This window comes from Populus trichocarpa, chromosome 6, assembly GCF_000002775.5.
Source record: "Populus trichocarpa isolate Nisqually-1 chromosome 6, P.trichocarpa_v4.1, whole genome shotgun sequence".
Taxonomy (NCBI): domain Eukaryota; kingdom Viridiplantae; phylum Streptophyta; class Magnoliopsida; order Malpighiales; family Salicaceae; genus Populus; species Populus trichocarpa.
In genome coordinates, this window is record NC_037290.2 from 2630975 (window position 1) to 2656084 (window position 25110).

At 33.6% G+C, this 25110-nt stretch overlaps 3 protein-coding genes and 1 long non-coding RNA gene across 8 annotated transcripts; 2 read left to right on the forward strand and 2 right to left on the reverse strand.

Annotated features, from left to right (window-relative positions):
* The first annotated feature begins 644 nt into the window (after positions 1-644).
* LOC112328030 (uncharacterized) lies at positions 645-5228 on the forward strand. Of its 5 annotated transcripts, none has more exons than XR_008059605.1 (7): positions 646-879; positions 2617-2683; positions 2819-3615; positions 3739-3984; positions 4161-4343; positions 4911-5004; positions 5090-5228. It is a non-coding gene; the product is annotated as an uncharacterized LOC112328030 (long non-coding RNA). The 5 variants fall into 5 exon arrangements; XR_008059606.1 differs by lacking the exon at positions 3739-3984 and adding an exon at positions 2161-2259 and having other exon boundaries at positions 655-879; positions 2819-2918; XR_008059607.1 differs by lacking the exon at positions 3739-3984 and having other exon boundaries at positions 645-879.
* On the reverse strand, positions 1891-6375 carry LOC7496080 (uncharacterized). Its single transcript, XM_002308851.4, has 8 exons — positions 5084-6375; positions 4851-4983; positions 4174-4389; positions 3808-3963; positions 3326-3578; positions 2833-3233; positions 2371-2487; positions 1891-2281 (listed from the first exon to the last, which is right to left on the reverse strand). The coding sequence occupies exons 1-8, from the start codon at positions 6097-6099 to the stop codon at positions 1946-1948; spliced, it is 2628 nt and encodes an 875-aa protein (XP_002308887.1). The 5' UTR covers positions 6100-6375; the 3' UTR covers positions 1891-1945.
* A 2929-nt stretch (positions 6376-9304) lies between these two features.
* LOC7479672 (pentatricopeptide repeat-containing protein At1g80270, mitochondrial) lies at positions 9305-13069 on the reverse strand. The gene is made up of 3 exons (XM_002308852.4): positions 12890-13069; positions 11491-12079; positions 9305-10741 (listed from the first exon to the last, which is right to left on the reverse strand). The coding sequence occupies exons 1-3, from the start codon at positions 12922-12924 to the stop codon at positions 9494-9496; spliced, it is 1872 nt and encodes a 623-aa protein (XP_002308888.4). The 5' UTR covers positions 12925-13069; the 3' UTR covers positions 9305-9493.
* A 4428-nt stretch (positions 13070-17497) lies between these two features.
* Positions 17498-23191, forward strand: LOC18099818 (uncharacterized). Its single transcript, XM_024602551.2, has 14 exons — positions 17498-17604; positions 17774-17834; positions 18410-18992; positions 19170-19316; positions 19813-19949; positions 20310-20381; positions 20477-20557; positions 20637-20666; positions 21200-21286; positions 21492-21552; positions 21887-21962; positions 22321-22394; positions 22642-22692; positions 22820-23191. Exons 1-14 carry the CDS (start codon positions 17507-17509, stop codon positions 23101-23103), a joined length of 1842 nt encoding a protein of 613 aa, XP_024458319.2. The 5' UTR covers positions 17498-17506; the 3' UTR covers positions 23104-23191.
* Positions 23192-25110: the final 1919 nt, after the last annotated feature.

A 25110-nucleotide genomic window follows, 5' to 3' on the forward strand; every position in this document is an offset into this window, starting at 1 on the left:
GATTGTTTTCTTTCCATTCTTGGTCTCCTTGAACTCAAGAAGCCCATAAAAGGTGTAACTATTCGGGTCCATAATGTAACTCATTGGGCTTCTTAGTGTTTTTTCGGCTAAACTACTTTTTTGCTCTTAAAGATTCACTAATGCTTCACCTTTATCCCTACAGGTTAAAATCTTTCAATATTACCCTTTTTTAAAAAAACTAATTTCAATTTTTATCTTTACTACTAAAAACCTTTGACATTCTTCCTGTTTTTATTTTATTTTTCTTATTTTTTTGTATTTTTTTCCTTTCAAATTCTATTTATATTATCTCATAAAACTTTAAAAAACATAGATATTAAATTAGATTAGGGATCGACCCAACATAAAACAAGATCATAAATCAGATGAATTGACACATATTAACCAACAAATATTTTTTAACGTCCAACCTGGACTAGAAGTTGGTTGGCCGGGTTTCGAGTTGACCCAAAAAACTCGTCAAGGTTTAATAAGAGATCAGGTTGGAGGAAAAATTATAACTTTTTGGTAACGTAACATTGAGAGATTTAAACTATAGGAGTATAAATAAACACGGATGAGTTTATAGGTACAAAAATAAAGTTTTTTTTTTTACACAACATGCTTAAATGATACAGAGAGAGAGGGAAGACAGAACAGAATATCCAATTGAAGTGTCCGAATCCAAAAAAGAAAAAAGGACTTAACAAGCTTAAGCACTCAAGTAACCAAAAAACAAGACAAAAACCTCTTGATGATCACCATTTTCTTTGAGGCTCTCTCTACAGCTTCCAAGTTGACCAAGGATGCAAAGATCATCTGCCTTTGTTTACTTAGAATGAATCCTTAACGTCAGTGTCTAAAACCTCTCATTTCAAGGTCTGTTAGTATCTTTTTCTCTCCTTTCATTTTTATCTTCCCATTGCATGTGCTAGAGTCTTGGTTTCAAGTTTTTTTAATACAAAGAACAAGGAGAAATCATTGTTCATCAAGGGGATGCATGCTGTGTTTATGTGAAAACATCTTAAGGTTAATCTTTTTTATGGTAAGTAGTTAAAAACTGTGTGATTCTGTTAAGTTGGCGAAAATCTATGGACTGGTTGCTTTAAACAGGGTTCACTTATGAATTACAAGCAGCTGTTCGATTGATTGTCTGAAAAAGGATTTTGTCTGTTGGGATTCTGATTTTGTGACTCCCCTTTTGAGGAAAGTTGGCATTTTTTGAGTTGATATTGTTTAATTCTATTGAAAATCGTGTCTTTTATGTCTTTGAAGCATGTCAGGGGTTTTATAAACTATCAATCCAGAAAGGCTTTTTCGTGAAAGGGGGTACCATTTGTTGACTTGGGACCATTAATAGCTTTTAAAGCTTGCTCTGTATTTATTGCCTGAGTGCTCTGGGCTTGATAGGGATGTGTAGGTTGTATCATTAGAATTTGATTGTGTAATTTTGGTTGATTGTTTCCTTGAGTGTTAGTCAGAGAATGCGTGTTTTTTTATGATCGTAAAAGTTCAAGACAAATAGATTTGAGAAACTGGATATGTTGTCCACATGACATACCTCGTTCTCGTTTGAGATGTGCTTCTGTGAACTCATTTCTTTATGTTTGTCACTAGTCTATAGAAACCAATGGAATCAAAATCATGTTTAGATTAGAGCTTTGGACCACGAAAGTGGACGTGTTGGATAAGATGATGTCAGGGAAATAAGTTGAACAGATGACCATGAAAGAAGACACAAGACGAATTGCTCAAGCTTAAGTCAGGAGTTCAGGAGTTTTAGAGCATGATGCGTGCAGGGAAAATTGAGCAGACGTTTATTAAGGGTTCACCAAACACAGTTGCAAAATGCAGATGTAAAGTTTAGAAGAATTTGTGGTTATTTGCTAGTAAAAAAATTCAATGCAACTTATATTGATCATGGATCTCTTTGAGGACTTTGCGCTCAAAGAATGCCAAAATTTCTCAGATTTTCTACAAATGTTTCTCCCACAGTGGAGCCAGCCTTAATAAATACAGGAGGATAGCCAACTGGAGCCTCTACCCAGGCTTCCGAACCTTGTTCTTTAAATAGTTTTCCTGACCAGATATGCTGCCAGGAACAAGTTTCACCCTCTGGAAAATAAGCCTTGACATTCTTCTTGCCCTTGTCAAGGACAGGCACCACTAAGATCTCGGTACCAATCAAGAACTGCTGGTAACTCAAGCTATGCACATTCCTATCATTTGGATAGTGGAGAAATAGGTGGCGGCAAACTGGTAGGCCTTTTCGAGCAGCTTCCTGTTTTATAAAGACAGACAGAGAGAGACTTGTTAGATGCTCTGCCAAAGTTATTTGACTTCCAGTTATTTACATGAATCATGCATCACCTTCACTAGTTGGATTCTGTAGAAATACCAAGCTTTGTACAACTTAGCACAGCGTGCAAAATGCGATAGAGTCTTGTGGTTAGAGTAGAATTGGCTGTTGCAGGATGGCTTGTTTCCCTGCATGCAGAATATTTCTGAAATTAGTAACTGATGGGATCATATTAGTCATGCTGCTTAGTTGAACAAATTATTAACTTCCTTTGTATAGTGAATAATGTAAAATTTATCTCATTTCTCTAGAGACAGTGCTATATATCAAGGGTTTGGAAACTTTGGGCAATTCAAATATGTATTCTGAATATGGCTCCTCTAGGTGAGCAAATCACCATCAAGTTAGCTTAACACAGTACGTGTCGTCAAATGTTTGTTAAAAAATTTAATTGGAGGGAAATAAACAGTAATATTGCATCAACTTGGTTTTATGATATTGAGTGTTAATGGATTTCAGGTATCAAAACTTACTTCATGAGTCCGGAAAACAGTGGTGAAAGCATTTAGCTCCATCCATCGCATGAGCAACTCTTCACTTCGGTGGTACTTAATAAAAGGTAAGTTTACTGCACAATAGCCTCCGATATCGCTATGATTGAAAGCATATCCAGAAATTCCACTGCTCAGTAGGCCAACAACAGAACTTTTTATTCCATCATTGGCCTGCCAACTTACCATTTGATCTCCTTCCCAAAATAGCATCCCCCATTTGGGGCTATCCCTGAAACCAGCCCTCATGAAGAAGACCAAAGCCTCTTCTGGGTCTTCTCTCTCCTTACCTGCACGACCTGACTTCCATTCTTCCACAAACTCTCGGTTTATTTGGGCCCATAGCTCTGGGTATCTATTATGAGCTGATATAGGATCTTCACCTGAAATAATTAATCCAAAGTGATAAGTATATCTCTATTGCACATGAATCCTAGCTTCTGGAAGAAACATGTTAGAACTTTTCTTCTGTTACCTGAATAGAGAGTTGCATCTACAGGCAGTCCTTCACCGAAATCAGCCATCCACCCTTTCACACCATCATCAACCATTTCCTGTAAAACCTGCTTAAACCAAGCAGCAGTATCTGGGTGTGTCAGGTCCAACATGCCCACATCAAATGCTGTATTTGGAACCATATATGGTTCTCCATACTTGTCTTTCACCAGGATATCCAGCTTTTTTGCCTCCTCAAAAAGGTTTCTCCTTTGGTTTGGTTTCTCATCAGTCTGTTTAAAGCAAAGCAACCAAGTCTCAAACTCTCAGGTACTGATAATGATCGCAAAATATGTTTCTGGGGCGGAGCATCATTTACTGTTAAAAAGAGATGTAGAGTATGCAAAGACACCCTACTTTAAGAAATGACAGCATGGCTGTATGACACACCAGATGATCATGTATTGAAATTTTTACAAATTACAATAGTAGTACCATAAGTTCTTGGAAAAAGAAAAATACCGGAGCTAGACAAGGATTACAGTATGTCATCACATTAATATTCTTTGCACCGAGATCGTTAATTAGCTGCTGCCATCCATGATACCTCGTTGTATCTACCTCCCAATTCCACCACAGTTGTGATCCAATCATTGTCTCCCTCTGCCCTACCCAATCCTGCAAATGAAGTGCTTCAGGGTGAGAACTTCTACATGAAGATATTCATACATACCATCTATGTAATGACATATAATATAAACCTTTTAAAGTTGTTCTTTAACTATAAAAATCATAGAAAATTAACATGGCTGTAAGTATTTGTGAATGTGAAAGATTCCGTAGATTTTAATGTGCTTTTATATGCTTCTGTATAGGTACAGGGAATACCTGCAACCAAAAGGCTGAAACAGGAACCTTGTGATCCTTCAATTCATCCCAAACACGTCGTACAGCTTCTGTACCACCTTGCATTCCAACAACAGCCCCAGATATAATCCACTTAGGAAGCTCAGGAGGTCTCCCGATAGTTTCTGTGAAGTTTTCAATAATCTCAGAAGGTGAGTTGCCATTCAATATTCTTCCTCGAACTGAATTGCTCTGAATCTGCAAGCTCCAATATACAGAAAATAGGAAACTGCAAGTTTAAACCCTGAATGAGTATGTTCAGTACTTGAAATATTTTCCTCTCCATTTAAGTTTTGATTGTTTTATTCAAGTGTAACTTAAGTTTGTAAAGGAAACTTTTTATTCAATGAAAATTTCTGTTAACTGTGTATTCTGAAGTTTGCCAATAATTCATTGCATTAAATCTAAACATTCTACGCAGAAAACATATTTTTCACTTGGCAATCACATTGTTTATTGGCATAAAGAATTGTTTCTCACTGTCATTGGCTTTCTTGCTTCAGCCTTCACTCTGGTCATTACGATGCATTTGTAACACCCTCACGAATAATTTTATTCTAAGTTCCTGAGTGTTATGCAGTACAAAGTATTTGCAATATAATGTTCTCACCACTCACTATGGCCAATAATAATTAATATGCAAAATTATCAAGAATTACCTGTATTTGAACTCTGTCATGTCTTGTCATGTCGAATACTGAATAATCGTATCCTTCAAGGTAAAGAGACCTCATCTTAGATGTCATGTAGAATGGTGAAGGAGCATAAGTTGTACTCCAATCGCCCCCAGCCCTGCAATAGAAAGAAACAAAGGTAAGGTTTTTTGAGCCTATATTTTTCATATTTGTGTTTAACTGGAATTTAGTGGTTGAAAAGGTAATAGCTAATCTACCTGTAGCTAACCAAGTTAGCAGCAAAAGTAATTGGTTGGTCTCCTCTTCCAATTCCTTGCTCTTGAACAAAAATGGGCACCCTTTTGCCTTTGAAGTCCATATGAGAGAACTGCTCCCCAAAACCGTAAAACCTTTCATTTCCTTCACTGGAATAGGTAATACAGACTCTATTGAATTCTGTCAACTCCGCAGACTTCATTTCCATTTCCTCCTCTGACGAGGAAGAAACTGCAACAAACCCTCTAGACCTTGTAAAGAACCGATACCATCCAAGCTTTCGTCTTCTAATCTTTCCTAGCTTCCACCTTAATCGCCGGTGTCTTCCTAAAGGAGTTGGGGAAATTCTTTGTTGGAATTCAAAATTTGGTGGTCCAACTCTCACTTGAAAACCAATTTGGTTATTATTCTTTTGATCAAATAGAACCCAATACCTTGCACAAGTTGGTGGTCCCCTTGTCTCAAACTGTATGTCTTTGTAAATGCCAGATTCTTGATGCCTCTTCTTCCTCCTGTTACTGAACAACCAACCTGTTATCACCAAAGCAGGAAACTGGGTATCCTTCCAATCATTTTTCTGAGCAAAACTCATATTCCCAGATGAAAGATCATGATCATTTTCCTGATCAAAATGGTGATCAGGTTCACTGATCACTCTTATATCTTCAATTGTTTGATGATCACAAACCAAATAAACATTCCTATCTTTTATAGCAAAAGATCCTCTGCTCTCTTCCACCTCTGTCTCACACAATGCTGCAGTAACAAAAGCTTGCCCTGGGATGGTAGACCACAGGGCTTTTGTAGGTTGAGACTGATGATAAATTGAGAGAGACCCTCCATTTTTTATGCTCCAAAGAAGCTGGAAATCCTTGCCAACTGAGAAGATTTTGTTTGGTGGGACAGTTTGAGAATTGAAAAGAAGACGTCCTTGAATGAAAGGAAGTGATCTTGGTGTCGAAGGGAAGGGGTTGTTTAGGTGTTTATGATGCTTTTTGGTGATTTTGAGGGTTCCCATGTTGTTGTTAGAGAATAAAGTGGTCTATCCGTGTAGCTATGCCCTATTTATAGACTCGGAGATATAGACACGCGTAAATTCAGCAGTGAAGGTTGTTCTTGTTAGAATTTTTCATTTTCTTTGTCCAGGGAGCTTAGAAGGAAGAAGAAAGGTCTTCTTTTCAAAAAAAAAAATTATTAAGTTATTTATTAACGTATGAAATCTGGTAGTTGTGATTTATTGCACTTGTGCCCCACTTCTTGGCGTATTTATTCTTATTTTTATTTTAAGTTTGAGAAAATAAATACAGTATAAAGCACTGTTATTAAACCTAGGATGTAGTGGATACAATACCTAGCTTGGATTAGGTTTAAAAACAAAATTATGAGTTGATTTAATGTAATAAAAACACTTGAGTTGATGTAATTAAAACTTGCTAATTTTTTTTTAAAATAAAATAATATTTTTTTATATTAATTCAGGTTAATAGAAATTAAATTAACCTGCTAAATTTATAACATGAAACTCACACTGATTAACCAGGTTTAATAACTTGGTAGTTTTCATTGGTGGACCTTGAAATGGTCTTATTGGCCGGCATCTTTGAAATTGATACATCAAAATTTGAACTCCCAAAACTAATTAATTTTATCGTCTTCTTTTCTTTACATTCCTCCTGAGTCAACTCAATTTTCATGAACTGAAATTGAGTTCTTCTTTTATGGGGTTTTGTACTTGAATTCAGTAACAAATGTATATTTATTTTCTATATTATTATTTTTTATTCAACACCAAAACAAAAATAAACTGTTAAGAAAAAATCATCCTAAATAAACCAACCATCATCCATTATTTTCATAGTTATTGAACCTTATCTTATCCACATGTTTGAGAAACACATGAACTAAACTTAATTCAAGCTGAGTTCCAACTTCCAAACTCAATTGTATCTAAATCTTCTTAAAAAATAAAAAAAACATTATTTTAATAAAAATAATTAATTTTTATCGATCCAACCACGTTCTTTTTCAAGACAATTCCGAACCATGTTTATTTCTATTAAACGAAAAAAAAAACCTTGAGGATAAAAAGTTGCAGGAATTTTTTTCTCTTTATCTTCAAGCATGGAGAATATTGAGTATGCCTTGAATGGAACATCAATTTAGACCTAGCGTACACACTTTTAAGTAGAAAGGGACGTGATGTTATCTTTTTTGACGACTACTCTCTTGTTTTCCATTGCGTCTAAACCTTTCTTGAAAACGAACTTTTATCAAAACAAGATAAAGTGTCCTTTATCATGTTTTTTTTCAAAGAAAATTATCTTATTTCTCTTACTTTTTCAAAAAAAAAAAAAAGTAATAACAAATTTAAGAAAAGTATTTTCATTTGGGATGTTTGTTTTTAGCATAATTATCTAATACAGCGAGTTTACTTGGAAATCTAGAATATATAATGTTTTTTTTTAATTTAACCGCATAAAATATTTTCATGATAAAACTTGATTGATCAACAAGATTCTTAATAATTTGTATATTGTTTTGACCAAAACAAATTTAAATTTTATTGAATCAGTATCAAAATAAATAAAATCATATTATTTTAATAAAAATAATTGATTTAGTGATTTAAAAGTTAACTCGATAATCTATAATTCAAACTTTTTTCATGGTAATCTTATATTGGGTTTGGTAATTATGATTTCTAGCTAGGTATTGGTAAAATACTGATTTTCATTTAAAATGAATCTTTATTTAAATCCAAGAATTCAAGTAGATATCGATGTCCAAGACATGGGTGTTGTAGCAAATATTTTAACATTGGAATTCCGACAAAAATGAAGGCTGCTTTTCCGTTCTGTTTCATTTTGTTGTCTCTGAGTTGTTTGTACATGTAAAACTATGAACTTCAGGCATGATTCCAGGCAGTCTTCATATTGGAAGTCACGTGAGAAAAAATGGAAATGGAACCTTTCCATGAAGAGGGGATCGTTCATGATAGTGCATGAAGCCATGTCTATGCATGTGGTTTCATTGGTGGAATGCACATAGACCTGCTACATGGCAACATTCATTTTCATCCCAATGAATCCCATCAGCAGTCACTTTGAAGAAGCAATTCAATTTTGCTCCTTCCATCTTCTATACTTTTTGGCTCAAATCTTAGTATTCTTTAGAGTCAACGAATTCATTTAGTCTCGTAAACGCCAAGTTTGAACTCAAAATATTCTTGTGATATGATCGAGGTGTTGATATATTTTTTTCAATTTCCAAGTTTCATACATTTCAATTTAGGAATGGCAATTTAGTCGAATATGATCTGTTTTGAATATTTCAAAAAAAAAATCTCATTTTCATTTAATAAGATTTAAAGATTATGTTAAATTCATTAAAACTAGGGTCCTAAATTTTTGTTTTTCTTTTTTTGTTTTTTTTTTTAAGATTTTGAACTTGAAATTAAAAAAAAATTAATATCAGTTGAACTTGTTAAGCAATCAACAGGCATTAACAAGAACTAGGCCCAAGATGTTGATAAAGGGCCACATGTCCAGTTGCAGACTGATGGGATATGTACTTTTCAGGTGATCGACGAATACGCCACGCCATAATGACATAAAAGATAGACACAAAAAAGGTGCCTGTGTTTTAGTTTCCAACACGTCAATCGGTGCATGATTCGAGGATTCTCACCAAGATTTATGAATACTTTACTGACGAGTGTGCTCTAGACAGCATTTTGCAACCTGCAAGACTACCTTCTTTGTTAACCAACATTCAATGGAGATTTGAGAATCCTTACCTCCAACTCACCTGCATGTGAAGAACCCTTGTTGGTCAATAAAATGTCAAGTTTTTATTCCATAAAATCTTCCCGTGGACGGTTTCGCAGAAAACCTGTCACTGGGTTTCTTTTCAGCCTGATCTATAACGGCTGAACATAACCTATCTGTCGCTTATTCATCCTCCTATTTGTTCTTTTCATATCCAGAATTTCTCACATCCACTTTTGAGATTTAGTTTCTTAACAGAGCAGTTGCTGATACGCTGATATCCAAATTGAGTTAACGCAACAAGACATTAATGGCTTATACTTGTTCCAGTGCGCTAGAGATGCATGGTATACGATGCCAATAGCCAAGGCATCAAGGTCAAACCGCAATGCAATCTCAACCACACGGCTGATTTATACTAGAAATAAGAAAAAAAAAATTCAAGAGGAAAGCGCGTAAGAAACATAAAGACAGGCATGAGATTAAACACTCCCATGGGTAACAACTGTCGGGACGACAGGACTAGCAGTAGAAAGGCCTGCATGAACAATCAAAAATGTTTCACCTGCTAATAACTGACAACTATGAGCAGAAGACAAAAGAGTTGACAAGAAAGTAATCCATGCAAAGGGGCCATCAAATAATTCAGTCAAGCAAATCCGAAACTGCTGTCCTCCTAAATGCATCAACCTGAGCAAGTTGGGCAGCCAAACTCTTGTTGGGAAATATACCATCTGCCTTCAGCCTCTCCCTCATGCCATAACATGGCGCCTTGGCAATTATATATGCCTGAATTAGAGTCTGGAACTGCCTAATTCGAGCCTGATAACCAGCTTGTCTCATCCGGTGAAACATTTTCTCTGCATTATGTATGTCACCCTTCGTTGCATATCGCTCCATGATAATTAAGAAAGAACTATACATTGGTTTTATCTTATTCTGTTGGACAGCCTTATTCAGTATAGAGTCAGCCTTTTCCACCTCGCCTGCTTCCACATAAAGCTTTACAAGTGCATCCCATGTCAAAGGGCCGATGCGACACCCACTATCACCCATTCGCTTGATCAAATCTTTACCCTTGGATAGCATCTTATGGTTTGCATAAACCTTCAAAAGTGTAGAATAATGCCTTGAAGAAAGCTTCTTCCATGTTTTTGACATCAACTCAAAAACTGCCTCAGCTTCATCAATTTTCTTCAGCCGTCCCCAGGCTTCAATGGCAGCCATGCATTCATCAAGTCGGGGACTTTTCTCACAGAACTTCCATACCCTACTCACTTCATCAGCTTTCCCAAGCGCACCATAAAGAGGAAGCATAAATCGGCAAGCCCATCGATGCTCTTCTAAATTGCCCCCTTCCATCTCTTTCAAAATAGCCTCAGCTTTTTCTTTGAGGCCACCAGATACATAGTGTCTGGCCATGATAGCTTGGGTTCTGATATCAGGTTCAATGCCTTCAGCCTTCATTGTCTCTACAATTTGATCCATCCCCGTCATGTCATTGGATTGACCTTTGGTGTCTATTAAGATTTTGTAAGTAAAAAGAGAGGGCTTGACATTTTCTTTCTCCATTAATAACAGCACATCAGCAATTTTCTTCTTGTCAAGCCTCTTGTAGAGGAGCAGCAGTTGGTTGCAAGCAAATGGGGTGATTGGGAATTCCAGGTCCCTCATTTTATTGAATACTTCCTCTGCTTTCTTCACATTATGGTCTACAACACAGTTAGCCAGCAAGGTTCGATAGATCACCTCCCCTTTAAAGGATTTCGGGATTTTATCGATATAAACCTCTGCCTTATGGAGACCACGCACCTTTGCAATTAAATCAAGGCGTGAAGCATAATCTCTTTCAACAAATTCTTGTGGCTTATTTGCCTCGAACCACTCTGAGAGCTGCAAAAGCAACCATAAAAATGCTCAAAAGGGGAAAAGCCTTCATAAAACTCTGAATAACTAAAGGGCAGACAAGTAATTCTCACAACTTTGCAATCAACAAGAAACTCATAAATCTTTCAAGCAAAACCCGAACAATCACCATTTAAACTGGTGTTTTGAGAAAAGTTTGTAATGAAAAAATCCTATTCATTTGTAAGTGCATGTAGTAAAAAGGAGGTGTTATTTATTATGATGGTTTGCCTTGGATTTGCAACTACCTAGTGAAAGTTCAAGTCTTTACAGGAACTACTTCATGCAAAAGTACTTGAGGATAAGATCACTCCAATTACAACCGTTCTAAAGTGTTCAATTTAGTATGATGAGAGGAGAGGAAGGAATCCATGTCCTGTGAAAACAATTTATGGCCTCATTGCAGTTTAATTTGTGAAGCTAATTGCATATGGCTGCTGCCAACTCTTGGACACAACATCAATTATTAATTCCATTTCACTTGGCAAACATCCCTATTTTATTTCATGCACTTAACTTCCTCGTCCAACATGTGCAACAGGCATTAACTAAAGCATATTCTAATTTAATTTGCATTTTCATTCCTCACAGCATGCCAGTACAAATGCTCACACAAACCACCTCGCATGTGAATAATATGCCCCAGGTCAAATTGTATACAAGGGTAACAGCCTCAAACAACTGACAGTTAAATGCATAAGACAGCTATAAGAAAGGATAGCATCAAGTCAGATCACCTGTAGAGCCCTCCCAAACATTCGACGCTTGCGAAGATTGATCATGGCATTAGATATCTCTAACCTGTCCAAATCCTTTCCTTCTGCCACCCACTTGTCAAGAACACTTTGAACAGAAACATCTGGAGCAGAGACGATGGCGTTGAATAGTTCTGTGGTAGGCCTTTTCCTCGGCAAGCTTTTCACCACCGAGTCTGTTTCATTATCTGACAGTTCTAGTGCATTTTGAGAAGGTTCTCCAATATCATCATTGTCATCATCAGACAACTCAGGTTCAGAAATTAGCTGATCTTCATTTCCAGCCAATGCATTGACTGTGCTTTCATTGGCATTAGCTGGTGTTTCAAGTTCAGAGAACCCATCCTCCAAGTCAACATCTGATCCACTGTTTTCAGCACCAGCTTGCGAAGCAAAACCACGCTTTTCCAAATAGAACTTTGAACCAACATTTGTGCTGTGGTGAAATCGAGGACTCTGAGATACAGGTTGAGGAGACTTGACAGTGACAACCTTGCCTTCTACATAACTAGATACTATTTCTGATTTAGCACAACAACCGCGAGAAGTTCCAACACTCAATCCACGGAACCTGGAAACAGAACAACAAAAAATTATCACTCAAAAATACCCAAAAGTAAAGGAAAAATAAAAATTGCTCTCGGCATAAAATCAATGGAAAGCCAGCGGACTAGACAAAAAAAATCTAGTACAAGAAATGCATTTTCAAGCTTCTCATGGAAACAGAACAAGCATAGAGAGTGGGACAGTTATAGAGATACTCGTGTTCTGACTGTGGGAGTGATCGTTGAGCCCCCAATCACATCCTACATTCCCTTATATATCATGAACATTAAAGACCTGATGCAACAGATACAGATTCATTCTTCACATGATCTGTACCCCTTCTTAACTCTTGTTGTAATTTTCATCACTTCTCTATTCCCATTCCGGAAATCACACACAAATGGGGTTAGTTTATGAAACTAACCATACAGTATAACCCTATTCCACAGCTTTAAGTCATTGTAATCAAACAAACTCATGAAATTACAGAATTCCAAAACCACCCATAAAACAAAACTGTTTAAACTAGTACTGCGCTGACAACCAGCTAAATTAATTCAAAGGGGTCCCATTTCTCTTCCTTGTAAGAATCTCAGTAACAACAAGACCATTAAAAACTAAAAAATTCAATCCTTAGTTTTCCCCTTCTCGCTACTAAAAAAAAGGCAAACAAAAGAACTTTCCCTTTTGCTTTTATGGTGATCAAAAAGATCAAATCTTTAGTAACCAAATGAAAAGGAAAACAAACCCATTTCTAATCCATACTCAAATATTAATTGCAATACATAATTCTCCAAAAAAAGAGAGTAACAAAGTTACAGAAAGAGAGAGTTACTTGAGAGGATTAGAAGCTCGACGAAGAGCCCACATGGCCTCGGCTGATGGGGATGGATCTTAAGGCTTTTGGTGAAGAAATTGAAAATCAAATAGTGGAAATGAATGTGAGAGTTAAGGTGACAGCCTCCTGAAAACCCTGGAGAAACCTTTTTTTGAAGGGTTTTTGGGTTTCTTTAGGGTTTTTGGGTAAATATAGGTTCAGCTAAGGCTTCGACCAAAAGTTTATTTTCTTTTCAGGATTGCCCCCAAAGACTTCTTTATTTGTTCTCCTACCCCTATACGTGTTCTTAAAGATTTATTATTATTATATACCACAAAATATTGGGGTATTATCAATTTCATTTATAAACTATTCTGATTTCTCAACTAAAGACTTCTATTAGAATACTTGGAAAATATTAAATTTCTTATAAAATAACAACGATTTTTTTAATAAAAATCAATGGTAAAGTTGAGATGGAAATATAGGTGAAAAGCCTTGAAATTGGATGGAAGTCCTTGATTGAAAATTTTTAAGAGTTTAATGATAAAATTGATATAAAAGATTATTTAATGATAAAATTAAACCACTTATATAGTTAAGTGACTAGGCATGGCCTTGTTACTCCGCCGATCTATATTGTTCTTTTGTAAAAAAATAATATTTAGGTGTTGTAGGTATATTTGAATAAAAAAAGAAAAATTAACAATTTAGTACTGACTAGAATTAATAAATTGATTTTATTTTAATTATATGATAAAAAGTAAATAACAATAATAATAAAAAATAATTTTTATTAAAAATAAATTGTAATACCTGGAAAAATCTATAGAAGAAAGAAATTGGATAAAAAAATAAAAGGAGAGAAAGGTCTGAGTTAACTTGAGGTAATGCGATAGACATGTAATTCAGGTAATAAGATGCAAGTTAACCTAGATTAACTTGTAAAACTCATGACTTGAGTCATATGATCGGGATAACTTAACAGAAAAAAACAAAAAAAAAACCACAAAAGCAATTTAAAAAAATATATATATACTAATGTCAAACGAGAAATAAAAAAAACAAATAAAAAAATATTGACCCACATAAACTTTTCAAACTCGTAACCTGAGTCATTAAACCGGAAGTATCATACATAGAAAAATGGTGAAGCATAATACCTAGCAAATTTATCATTGAAGAATGAAATGAGAAAAAAAATCAACACAAAAAAATCCAAAATAAAAAATAATGTAATTAAAAGAAAAAATGGTGAAAATCAAAAGAAAAAATAAATAAGAGAGTGACTAAATTTTTTTATTTGAGGGTTACATTGGAAAGAAAAATGACTCCAATAAAAAAGGGAAAAACTAATTGATGAGGATAAAATTAAAAAAAAATAACACACCATAAACTTGAACTAAAGGGTAAAATTTAAAACCAATAAAACTTTTTTAAAAGAGCTAAAAAAAAATCATAAATAAAAATAAGGATCAAATTGAAAAAAAATAATTTATGACAAATTAGAATTAAAAGATTAGATTGAAAAGAAATAAAAAATTTATAAAAGATCCAAGGATAAAAATAAGAAATTAAAATAGAAAAGAGCCTTTTTCCCCTTAAATCCATACTATTTATGCATTAATATGTTTTTATAATAAATCATAAAATGAAAATGAAAATGAAGTTAAGAACAGGACATCTTAACTCGTATATAGAAGCACACATTTTACTTGGTTATTAAAATTTAAAATACCCGGTCATTTTCTCATATAGATTTATTGACTTTTTATTTATTTATTACAAGGAACCATGTGTTAAGTTGCTCTCACTCCAGATTCAAAACCATAATTATAAAATCCAATCCTGCAATAAATTCCATCCAATGCTTGATGGATTATGGATTGAGAGTTAATAATTTAATATTTATTTTTAAAAAAAAATATATCCAAAACAATATTATTTTTAAAAAATATTTTTTCATTAATTTATCCCCAGTCAAGTCTCAAGTTACTAGATTAACCCAAAGTTCAAATGGAGTCCTATAACTATGTCCAAAACAAACCAACCCGACAAAATGAGATTTTTCTACATAAGTCGAAGACACCACAATCCGAGATGAAATACTAATTATATATATATATATATATATGTATATATATAATACTTGTTTTTTATAAAAACAAAACCTTATAAGATGACGATGACGTTTTCTATATTTTAAGAAAAAAAAATCAGAACTTTGGTTAACCCGTCAATTTATGAGCAACTCGCTTAATTCATAATTTGAATGTTAAGTAAATCATAATGAATTTGAATGTTAAGTAAATCTATTATGAGTTGCTATATGAGTGTTAAAAAAATATGCTTAATCACTGTTAGATAGATTCTTGTATGTAAAATAAAAAAACACATATTAATGAATAAAATCCAAGTTATTTTAATTTTTATAAAAACAAGGTTTGAAGGAAGTGTTTGACGCTGTGGGAAATGTAACTTTTAAAAATATTTTTTTACTTGGAAATGTATTAAAATAATATATTTTTTATTTTTAAAATTTTATTTTAACATTAGCATATTAAAAAAATTCAAAAACACAAAAAATAATAATTTAAAACAAAAAAATAAATCAAAATATTTAAAAGGCATGGTTGGACAGCTTGTTTGATGCCAAGATACAATTATAAAAAGCAAAAGTTACACAATAACAAACAGTTAAACATAAATCACATGGTACTAAATAGTCTCTTAAGAAGTGTTTGGTTACTATTCAAGAGCAATAAAAATAAAGACATCAGAGACAAACAAGACAAGAGAAAAAAAAGACTTGTTTTTTTTTAAAGAAAAAACAAAACCTTCTAAAATGATGGTGTTTTCTATATTTTAAGATAAAAAAAATAATAATTTTGGCTAACCCATCAATTTACAAGCAATTTGCTTAACTCATTATTTAAGTGTTAACCAAGTCTAATATGAGTTGCTATTTAAGTGTTAAAAAAAAATATTTAGTTAAAATTATTGTGAGATTGATTTTTATATGTAAAAGAAAACATATATTAATGAGTAAAAACCAAGTTATTTTAGTGTTTATAAAAACAAGATTTCAAGGTAGTGTTTGTCACTGTGGAAAATATAGTTTTTAAAAGTGTTTTTTTATTTAAAAATACATTAAAATAATATATTTTGCATTCTCTTCAAATTTATTTTGACATTAACTCATTAAAAAAATTGAAAAACAATTTAAAACAAAGAAAAATTTTTTAAAAAATGAAAAGCATGGCTAAACCGCACAAACAAACGGTAACGAAATACAATTATAAAAAGCAAAAGCTACACAATAACAAACAACTAAATATAAGCCACTTGGTACCAAACAGTCTTTTAGGTGGCATCTAGTTGCTATACTAGGACAATAAAAACAGAGACACCAGAGACAAAGAAGACAAGAAATAAAATGAAACGAAGATATAATTGTGTTTAATAATAAAATACAAGATAAAGTGTCTATTTTTGTATCCTGTTTGGTTATGGTGAACAAGAAATAATAAAAAATATATAAAAAATCTATTTTATCTTTAACATGTATTGTTATCAAACTTACATATTTAAATAAAAAATAATTAGATACCTTTTATTTTAGTTTATATTAAGTGTTAAAATTAATGATATTATAATAATCATAATTATAAAACAAGAATTGACCTGATGGGTTGATTTGGAGCCTAGACTAGTCCGGGTTTAAGAAAAAAAATTGAGGAATGGTTGACTTGACCTAACTTGATCTAGTAAAAAACCTAAGTCAATTCAGGATAAAGCATGGATAAAAAATCCATTGATTTTTTTTTGAAAAAAATGATCAAAACAAGGTTACTTTGATTAATTTTTTTTAAAAAAATTATAGGTCAGCCAGGTTGATCTTCTTGACTCGTGACCTGAATTTTATCTCAAGTCAACTCTCGAGTCAGATTTTTAAATTATGATAATAACCACTCTTTATCCATATATTGATTCGGGTTAACCCGTGTTAACTCTCTCGACCTGTGATCTAGGTTTTGCCTCGGTCAACCTCTGAGTTAGGTTTTAAAACCATAATAATTATAATAACTTTGATCCTTGCATTGACCCAGATCAACCCTCATTATCTGTGACACGGGCCTTTCCATGAATTGACCACCGAATCGAGTTTTAAAATTATGATAATAACCAATTTTATTTTATGTTAACCCTTCTGACATGTGACTCGGGCCTTACCTTCGGGTCAATCCCTGAGTCGGGTTTTAAAATTATAATAATAATCATATTTGTCCTTACATTGACCAGGTCAATGATCAACCCTACTCATGACTCAGGTCTTACTTCATGTTAACCCCTGAATTGATTTTTAAAACTATGATAATAATTATTTTTATTCTCACGTCGATTCAGGTCAACTGGGTCAACCTAACTCGTGACCCGGGTATTGTCTTGGATCGATTCCCGAGTTGAGTTTTAAAACTATGATAATAAATATTTTTATCGTTATATGTTTTAGTTAGATAATTTAAAATTAATTTTTTTATAAAAATATTTTAAAAATAAAAAATAAAAAAATTATATATTAAAACATATACTTTCTCTACTTTCTATTTTAACAATTTATAAATTTATTTTTATATGTTTATTTTTATCTATTCGAACAAACTCTTTTTTCTCTCCTATTATCTCCAATTTTTTCTACATGATTGTAATCAAAAGCTACCTTATAACCATGGGTATGTCTCTTCGCCCCCTCCCTCTCTTGCATGTTTGCTTTTTCTTTGACTTTTTTCTTCTTTGATGCTACTAATCTGCTACTCTATACATGTAATGACAAGAGAGCGTGGCAAATTGAAAATCACACCGATTTTGTGATCAGAGAGTAATTCAAAATCCCCATTTCAGGATTCAGCCGATTGAATTGGAAGCATTTCTTTGGCTAAACTTGGTTAAAGCTCAAAATATGGTGGGTTTTTCGTTTTCTTTTTCTTTCTTTTTTCCAAAAAGAAAGATCTTTTATTAGATTTGCATGGAATTGACAAGAAATGGGCTTCAAATCAAATGTTAAGCTTCGAGTTTACTGTAGTTATTTCTCTTGATTTGACTGTGCTCAATCATGGTTGTGAGCTATTGGAGCAGGGCTTAAGCAGAAACGTTCGTTATTGCAGATTGTGTTCAACTAAAGATTGCTGCTTTAATGTTACCATAGAGTTTAATTGAAATAAGATGTAGCTAGCTGAGAGTTTGTTGATATTTCCAGGCATGATTCTGAAAAGTTGAAGAATTTGAACTGTCCAGATTAAAAATGCAGCCCAGTATCTGATCATCTGGAATGAATTGTATTCCGGGCTGGATTTTGAATCTCTTTTAGATTTTCATATCCATTCGGATGACATTAAGCTAAAAATTCTCAATATTTAGATTGCCAGTTTGAACATTCTTGATGTGTTTGCTCCATTCTTTGTTAAATTTTGTTTTGCCAAGTTCAGTTGGCTTTGCATTTCATGCTAATTTTAGTTTTCCTTTCCTTTATTTGATCAGGAGATGGAAAGTAATTCTATGGTAGATGTACCGTTAAAGAAAGACATAAAAGTGTCTTCTAGTGATAATGAGAAAGTAGACGAACATGGTGTCAGTGGAGTTTTATTAAATGGGGATGGGGAAGTAGAAACACCAAAGATTGGGATGGTTTTTGCCTCTCAAGAAGAAGTTCGTGATTATTATAATAGGTATGCCCAGCGTGTAGGCTTTGGAATAATGCGACGAAGTTCAAGGTGTGATGATGATGGGCGATTGACATATATTGTACTTTCATGCTCGCAATGTGGTAAGGACCGAGGAATTCCAAAGAGTAGGTTCCAATGGAAGCAGACTTCTAAAACGAATTGCAAAGCGAAGATTAATCTTGTACTGAATCCTCAAGGACAGTTCCATATATGTAATGTTGTTCTTGATCATAATCATGAACTGACTCCAGGACAGTTACACCCAAACATCTGTAAAAAGAGTAAACCCTTTCGAACGAGAAAGGGACGTGAGGGAAAAGAACAGGCTGGAATGATGTTGCATCCAGATTTTCGGTCAATTTTTGGTGAACCTCTGGGCAGTGAGACTGCATCACCAGGTGAAATTTCTTTCATTGCAAGTACTCATGTCTTAATGTATGATATAGCTGTATAACAGTCAAAGTACTTGGTTCTTTGAATTTTAGATTTTTTGTAGAACACTTCTACAGAAGCATCCGTTTTCTTTTATGCATTTATATGGCAATCTGATGACAGAGTAACCTTTCTTCTCATAGATTCTGTAATGCAACGACCCAGCTTTTCAAATCATTTGCTGAATGGTGACAAGCATCTTCTTTGTTCTTACACTGGCCTCCCCACAGGGGAAATCATATCCAATCGTCTCAAGAGGAGAAGCCCAGCCCTTGAAGGTTCCCAAAATTGTATGTTTGAAGACCCACTTTACATACTTTTGTTTCTCAAGTCTTGTTTCCTTGTAAAATTTTATGGAGATGGTTTGGAACTCGTTTTATATGAGAACTGTTGTGGCTATAATTCATAAGTTTCGAAACTGAAATTTGCTTCCCAAATGCTCTCAAGTACCTCAATGTTTCATAATTTTGATGTTAACATGTATGAATTGTTTTGCTATATTGATAGAAGGGTTTTTGTTTGCTTGTGAACATACTCTTTGACATTCATCACCAAATTCTTTGCTAACATAACCTGCTGTCTTATTTGGACTTCCACTTGCAATGCCAGGTAGTTCCTAGTTCTACTATTTCACTACTCAACTATTCTTGATAAAATCTTATTTTTTTATTGGAATGGTTCATTCATACTTGGAATATCAAGTTTGTCTTCTAAGTTTTTTCCTTTGCCTTCAGTGAGTACTTACTGTATTGTCATTTATATAATCTATATGTTATAATTCTGCAGCCCAAGACTACTTAAGGCATGCCCTTGCCAAAAGGGCTGTGGCACTTGTTAAATCTGGAATGGTGATTGGACTAGGCACTGGAAGAACCTTAACCCTTGTCATTGAGGAGATTGGAAAACTAATTCAAGAAGGAAAGGTGTACATATCCTCTCTGAAACTTCTTATCTGGAGAAGAAAGTGATTGAATTGCCTTTTGAAGTAATACCAGTGCCATCATATACATCTTGTATGCCTAAATTTATCTTACTAGAGACCCTGTCGGCCCATTTTAGTCGCTGCCTTTGCAAGACCTGCATGCTAGTTGAAATGGTGCTGGTGGTATAGTTGCTCCTGGAAAATTTTTCTTGCATCTCAGTAGTCTGATTATGATCGTATGGGGATGGCACCAATTATTGAATATACCTTTAATAACTAGTAGTTCATCTATATTGTGTTGGTTTCAAATTATTGATTCTGATGTATGAGTTTAACTTTGCCTTCTCTAATTTTCTTCCAGTTGAAAGACATTGTTGCAGTGGGTACAAACTACCAGTCACGCATTACAGCTCGACAATATGGCATGACAACTGTAAGGTTCAGATTCTTTTTAATAGCGTGCTTCTTCTAAATCAGACATCCAAATGATTTATTTTTCTATGTTTCATCTATCATGCACAATTTCAGGTTGATCTGAATGATGTGAATGACATTGACATTGCATTTGATGTGGTGGATGAAGTCGATATCAACAAAAACCTATTGAAGGTTGAGATTTGAAATCATAATGCCTCTTTTGTGTGTTTTGATTCTAGATGGTGTATTTACTGTTGTCTTCTCTTGCCAGTGCAGGGGAGCTAATCATACTGTGCAGAAGGTGAGGTAATGATAAGGCAATTGTTTGGTCAGTAGCAGATTATTACTATCACCTCTTGTTCACACTAATTTATTCGAAAATCAAATTTTTAGTTTTAAACAAAACTATGAGAGTTTGATTTTATAAAAACTTAAAAGTTTTATCTTGTCTTCTCAGTCAATATCGAATGTGCCATCTCATGTGCCTATCCTAATCCCTAACCTGGTCTTTTCTGTATGGCTGTATCTAGTCAGCATATACAACTTAAAGGAATGATGATGATCTTTGATGGCTTTACACAGAGTTTATAGTTTCAAAATAATGTGTTGTATGCTAAATTGTTGTACTTAACATGCTCTAGAAATAGTACTCAAAATTTCAACCTCCAAGTTGATGAGGATTCTAGAATCTAGTCTACCTCCTCTTCAAACTGGAGAGGAATATTGGGTAGGGGAAGGAAGGACTGCCTCACATTTTGTAATCCAGCCTTCTGACACAAAAAATGTTCTCCAAAATACCATGGTGATTTGTTCTCTTTTTCTTCCTGAAATCAGGTGATTGATTCAATGGCAAAAGTGTGTATTCTATTGGTTGAACATACAAAGGTTGTTCACCGGCTTGGTAACAATATTCCAGTAGCGGTTAGTTTATACTTCCTTCATGGTTAATCAATTCTTTGTTTTTTATTTTTTATTTTTTCTGTTTGCAATATTTATGTGATTTCTTCATGGCTGATGCTTATAGCTTTACCTACTTAATATTATTGAGGCATAAGTATTATATGACGATTGATCAAGGAAAATTATCACGTTATCATGTTTAGAATACTGATAAGATGCACTTTAGGTGGAAGTTCTCCCTATTGCCGTGTCACCTGTTTTAAGGCGCCTCATTGCTCTTGGAGGAGGTTAGTTTTGACAACATTGTTCCAGTTTTCTCAACTGATCCATCTTTGAAGTGTTTATTTTTATAATACATCTTGGGCAAGTCACTTGGTCCTAATACAGTAAGGAGAACTGTAAACTTTTAACAATGTGATTTTCCATTATAACATAAATGGTTTATGGTATAGAGTCATTTCAGTGCCTTCATATAAGAGGAAATGGCCCCTTATAAGAGCGTGGCTTGTTAACCATATAAATTATCCCTTAGCAGTTTTTAATTTTTTTTTTAATTTTTTGATAAGTTCCATGGTAAGTTGTGCTCTATGCTAATAACTGCATTTGCTGTAAATCTCCCAGTTCCTGAAATTCGTTCTGCTTCGAGAAAGGATGGCTCGGTAATCACAGATCTTGGGAATATGGTCGTAGATGTTAGGTATGTTGATGTGTAGTTTTTTTCCCCCTCAGTTGATGGATATGGGAGCAGAATTGTCCTTTAAATGAACCATTTGTACGGTGCTAATCCTCTTTTTTGTTTGTGCTTAAGACCCAATCCAACCTACACATTTGCCTTCCGAGTAGCCTCCTAGAGGCAATGGATATACTACTCTCTTTTGCTAACACTTTAGTCTCAGCAGTATATTTATTTTACCCTACAAATCCATTCCAAAACAAGTATTTATTGGGCATCTAATGGTCTCGCTGTCTTGGCGCTAGAGTGGTTCCAAAATGCCAACGTTAAAATTTCTTAGTGATTATAGTGGTTTGACTCAAGTTTCCCTAATCTTTGGCAGCTTCCCAAGTGGAATACAGAATCCTGCTGACCTTGAGAAGAACATTAACATGATACCTGGTGTAGTTGATAATGGTAAGAAAGACATGGAGCATGTAGTATCTTGGTACATTTGTTAAAAATAAACATATATCTTATACATTATGCAGTTTCCGATTCAGAAGCCAAAATAATTTCTTCAAAAGAAAAGAAAGAAAAGAAAAGAAAAGAAAGAAAGTAAAAAAAGAAAAGATAAAGGAAAAGTTCTTCACCCTAAAACTCAATGCACCTCTACAACTTTCTCGTGATTCTTAAACTTACCATATATTGTGTTTTCCTGCAGGCATTTTTTCTTCGGTTGCGACAATAGTGCTAGTTGTTGTCAGAGACAGAGGTAATATCAAAGTAATGAATTTAGAAGAATTCCTGGAAGGTGTGCCCGGTCACAGAGACGCAAGTTCTTCCCTTTAACAATTTCTTTTCTTTTTTCTTGGTTTTCGTTGCTTGTTTTTTGGGTGTAGTTAATCTGGTGGGTATGCAAGCATACTCATCTGGGTACATAACCGCAGGACAAATCACAGATAGAGAGGGGGGGGTCCTTGTGCTAAAATCTAGTGGCTATGATGGCATACTGTCATATTTTTTTCAACTGGTTAGCTTCGTAAGCTGCAAAGCCACTTATGTTCATTTCTTTATGGCTGGGTTAATCAGAAATCAGAAAGTTCGCTTAGTATTGTGCTCTCTCCACGTTATCATTCAGGATTGGATTTGTAAGATGTATAAAATTGGCTTGAGGACACTTTGATCCGAGAACCAGAGAGTTGCATGAACAAATTAGAAACTGATGGCAGCCATACCTCGCACTCAAATCTCTAAAACATCCTGTATTTCTATACCCTATTTCTTTCTCCTCAATGCTCTCCTTTGAGTCATGCTTAAGTGTTCTTAGGTTAACTGGCCAACAATAACCTTTTTTTCTATATCTTGCTCTTAACATCCTTCAATTTAAAATACAACGTTTTTTAAACTGAAATGTTGGGAAAACATGATCTCGTTTTAATGGATTGATCGGAACGAATGGGCTTGATATTACCTGCAAATTTGTGTTTTTAAAGACTTTTTGATGCCTAGATTAGTATAATAGAAGAGGAGGATAAACAGAAAAGAAATGCATGCAGAGAAAGTATGGTAGAAAAAAGGTTTTTGTGTGGGTGATAGAGGTATTTGTAATTGTTGTTCGTCAGATCACATGCTTACCTGAGGAAGACGAAGAGTGGCTCACATGAGAAAGGAGTAGCTCACCCAAGAAAAAAAATTCTAACTGGCTTGAAGAGAACAGCCTTTGATTAACCAATAGGTTTTTTATTTTGTTTGTAAAGCATGTCAGATAATTATATGTTCACTGTTTGAGCTGTCCGAAGTCCGAACCGCTATAAAAGTTTTTTTTTATTTTCTTTCTTTAATTGTTATTTAGGTTTCAACTTTCAACTACAAATCACGGATACTTAAACCCATCGTTTTGTTGGACGCTAGCCTGACTCTTCATGCTACGCCGTAAGACGATCTCATCGCCGAAAAAATATACAAGTGTTATTAATGTTTTTTATTATTAAAAAAATAATAATTAAAAATTAAAAAAAATTATATGTGTATTTAATAAAATAAATTAAAAATTATATATGTTAATAAATAATAACAAATTTATTTATTTTAATCAAAGATTGAATTGAAAAGTTGAGATAAAGACGAACTATATTTTTTTAAAAAAATATTGAATGTTTATTTCAGTTTAAAATTGGGTTCCGAAAGTTTTAATTGATTTGAATTAATAAAATTAAATTTTATTTTTTCAAATTAAATATTAACCCAAAATCAAAACTTATTCGGGGTCTATATTCAGTTTAATGTAAAAAGGTTAGATCGGGAATAACAAAGTCAGGTGGAAAATAATTTTTTTTTATAAAAAATTATGGGTTATTGTTGCAACCCAAAGTGGATTATGTTTTTTTTTTTATATATTGTTTTTTCATCATGTTTTTTAATATTTCTTCTATACTGTATTGTTTTATATATTCAGGATTTTAAATATTATTTCATAGTTTTTTTATAAAATATAATAACAATATCTAAATATTTTTTTAAAAATTTATATTAACCCGCGGCATAACACGGGTACTCTACTGATGACAACGATTGGAAAGGTTTAGCTTAAGGGACCTTTTGAGAACGTGCTTCAACTTGTGTTTTTAAAAATTTTAATTTTTTTGTAAATTAATATTTTTTTAGTGTTTTTAGATTTTTTTGATGTACTAATATGAAAAATAATTTTTTAAAAAATAAAAAAAATTATTATTTTAATATATTTCTGAATCAAAAATATTTTAAAAATCAACCATTACCACACCCTCCAAACAACCAATAATAATAAAAACATATGCAAGAGACTTTCACTGTCGAGCCACCCAAAACAAATAGGCCAAAAAGACAAAATACTTAAAAGACAAGATAATTACGATGGAGGACCTTCACTGTTCATATGAACAGTGGAGGTCACTCCAATTCTAATAATATTTTTGTTAAGGTTAATAAACATTTTAATAGAGCCAAATCTTACAGGTTGTCCCACTTGGTCATAATTATAATTTGACCCCTACAGATTTGCAAATGTTTTACTTCTACCTCTGTAGAGGTTAAAACTTTCCAATGTTCCCCTTATCTATTGCAAAAAGTTTCTATATTACCCTTAATCTTTAAATGGTTAAATGAATTTAATGGCGAGCCTACCTTATATTTTTTTAGATTTTTTTTATAA

What these genes read in the sequence shown, in the direction of transcription:
- LOC7479672 (XM_002308852.4), bottom strand. Translation starts at nt 12,924, where the DNA reads ATGTGGGCTCTTCGTCGAGCTTCTAATCCTCTCAA. An exon ending in CGAGCTTCTAATCCTCTCAA is followed by an intron (nt 12,080 to 12,889) that starts GTAACTCTCTCT and finishes TTCTGTTTCCAG; the next exon opens with GTTCCGTGGATTGAGTGTTG. An exon ending in TGTTTGGGAGGGCTCTACAG is followed by an intron (nt 10,742 to 11,490) that starts GTGATCTGACTT and finishes TTGCTTTTGCAG; the next exon opens with CTCTCAGAGTGGTTCGAGGC.
- LOC18099818 (XM_024602551.2), top strand. Translation starts at nt 17,507, where the DNA reads ATGTTTATTTTTATCTATTCGAACAAACTCTTTTTTCTCTCCTATTAT. An exon ending in CTAATCATACTGTGCAGAAG is followed by an intron (nt 20,667 to 21,199) that starts GTGAGGTAATGA and finishes TCCTGAAATCAG; the next exon opens with GTGATTGATTCAATGGCAAA. An exon ending in ACCTGGTGTAGTTGATAATG is followed by an intron (nt 22,395 to 22,641) that starts GTAAGAAAGACA and finishes GTTTTCCTGCAG; the next exon opens with GCATTTTTTCTTCGGTTGCG.
- LOC7496080 (XM_002308851.4), bottom strand. Translation starts at nt 6,099, where the DNA reads ATGGGAACCCTCAAAATCACCAAAAAGCATCATAAACACCTAAACAAC. An exon ending in ATGACAGAGTTCAAATACAG is followed by an intron (nt 4,390 to 4,850) that starts GTAATTCTTGAT and finishes TGGAGCTTGCAG; the next exon opens with ATTCAGAGCAATTCAGTTCG. An exon ending in ACAGAATCCAACTAGTGAAG is followed by an intron (nt 2,282 to 2,370) that starts GTGATGCATGAT and finishes TTTATAAAACAG; the next exon opens with GAAGCTGCTCGAAAAGGCCT.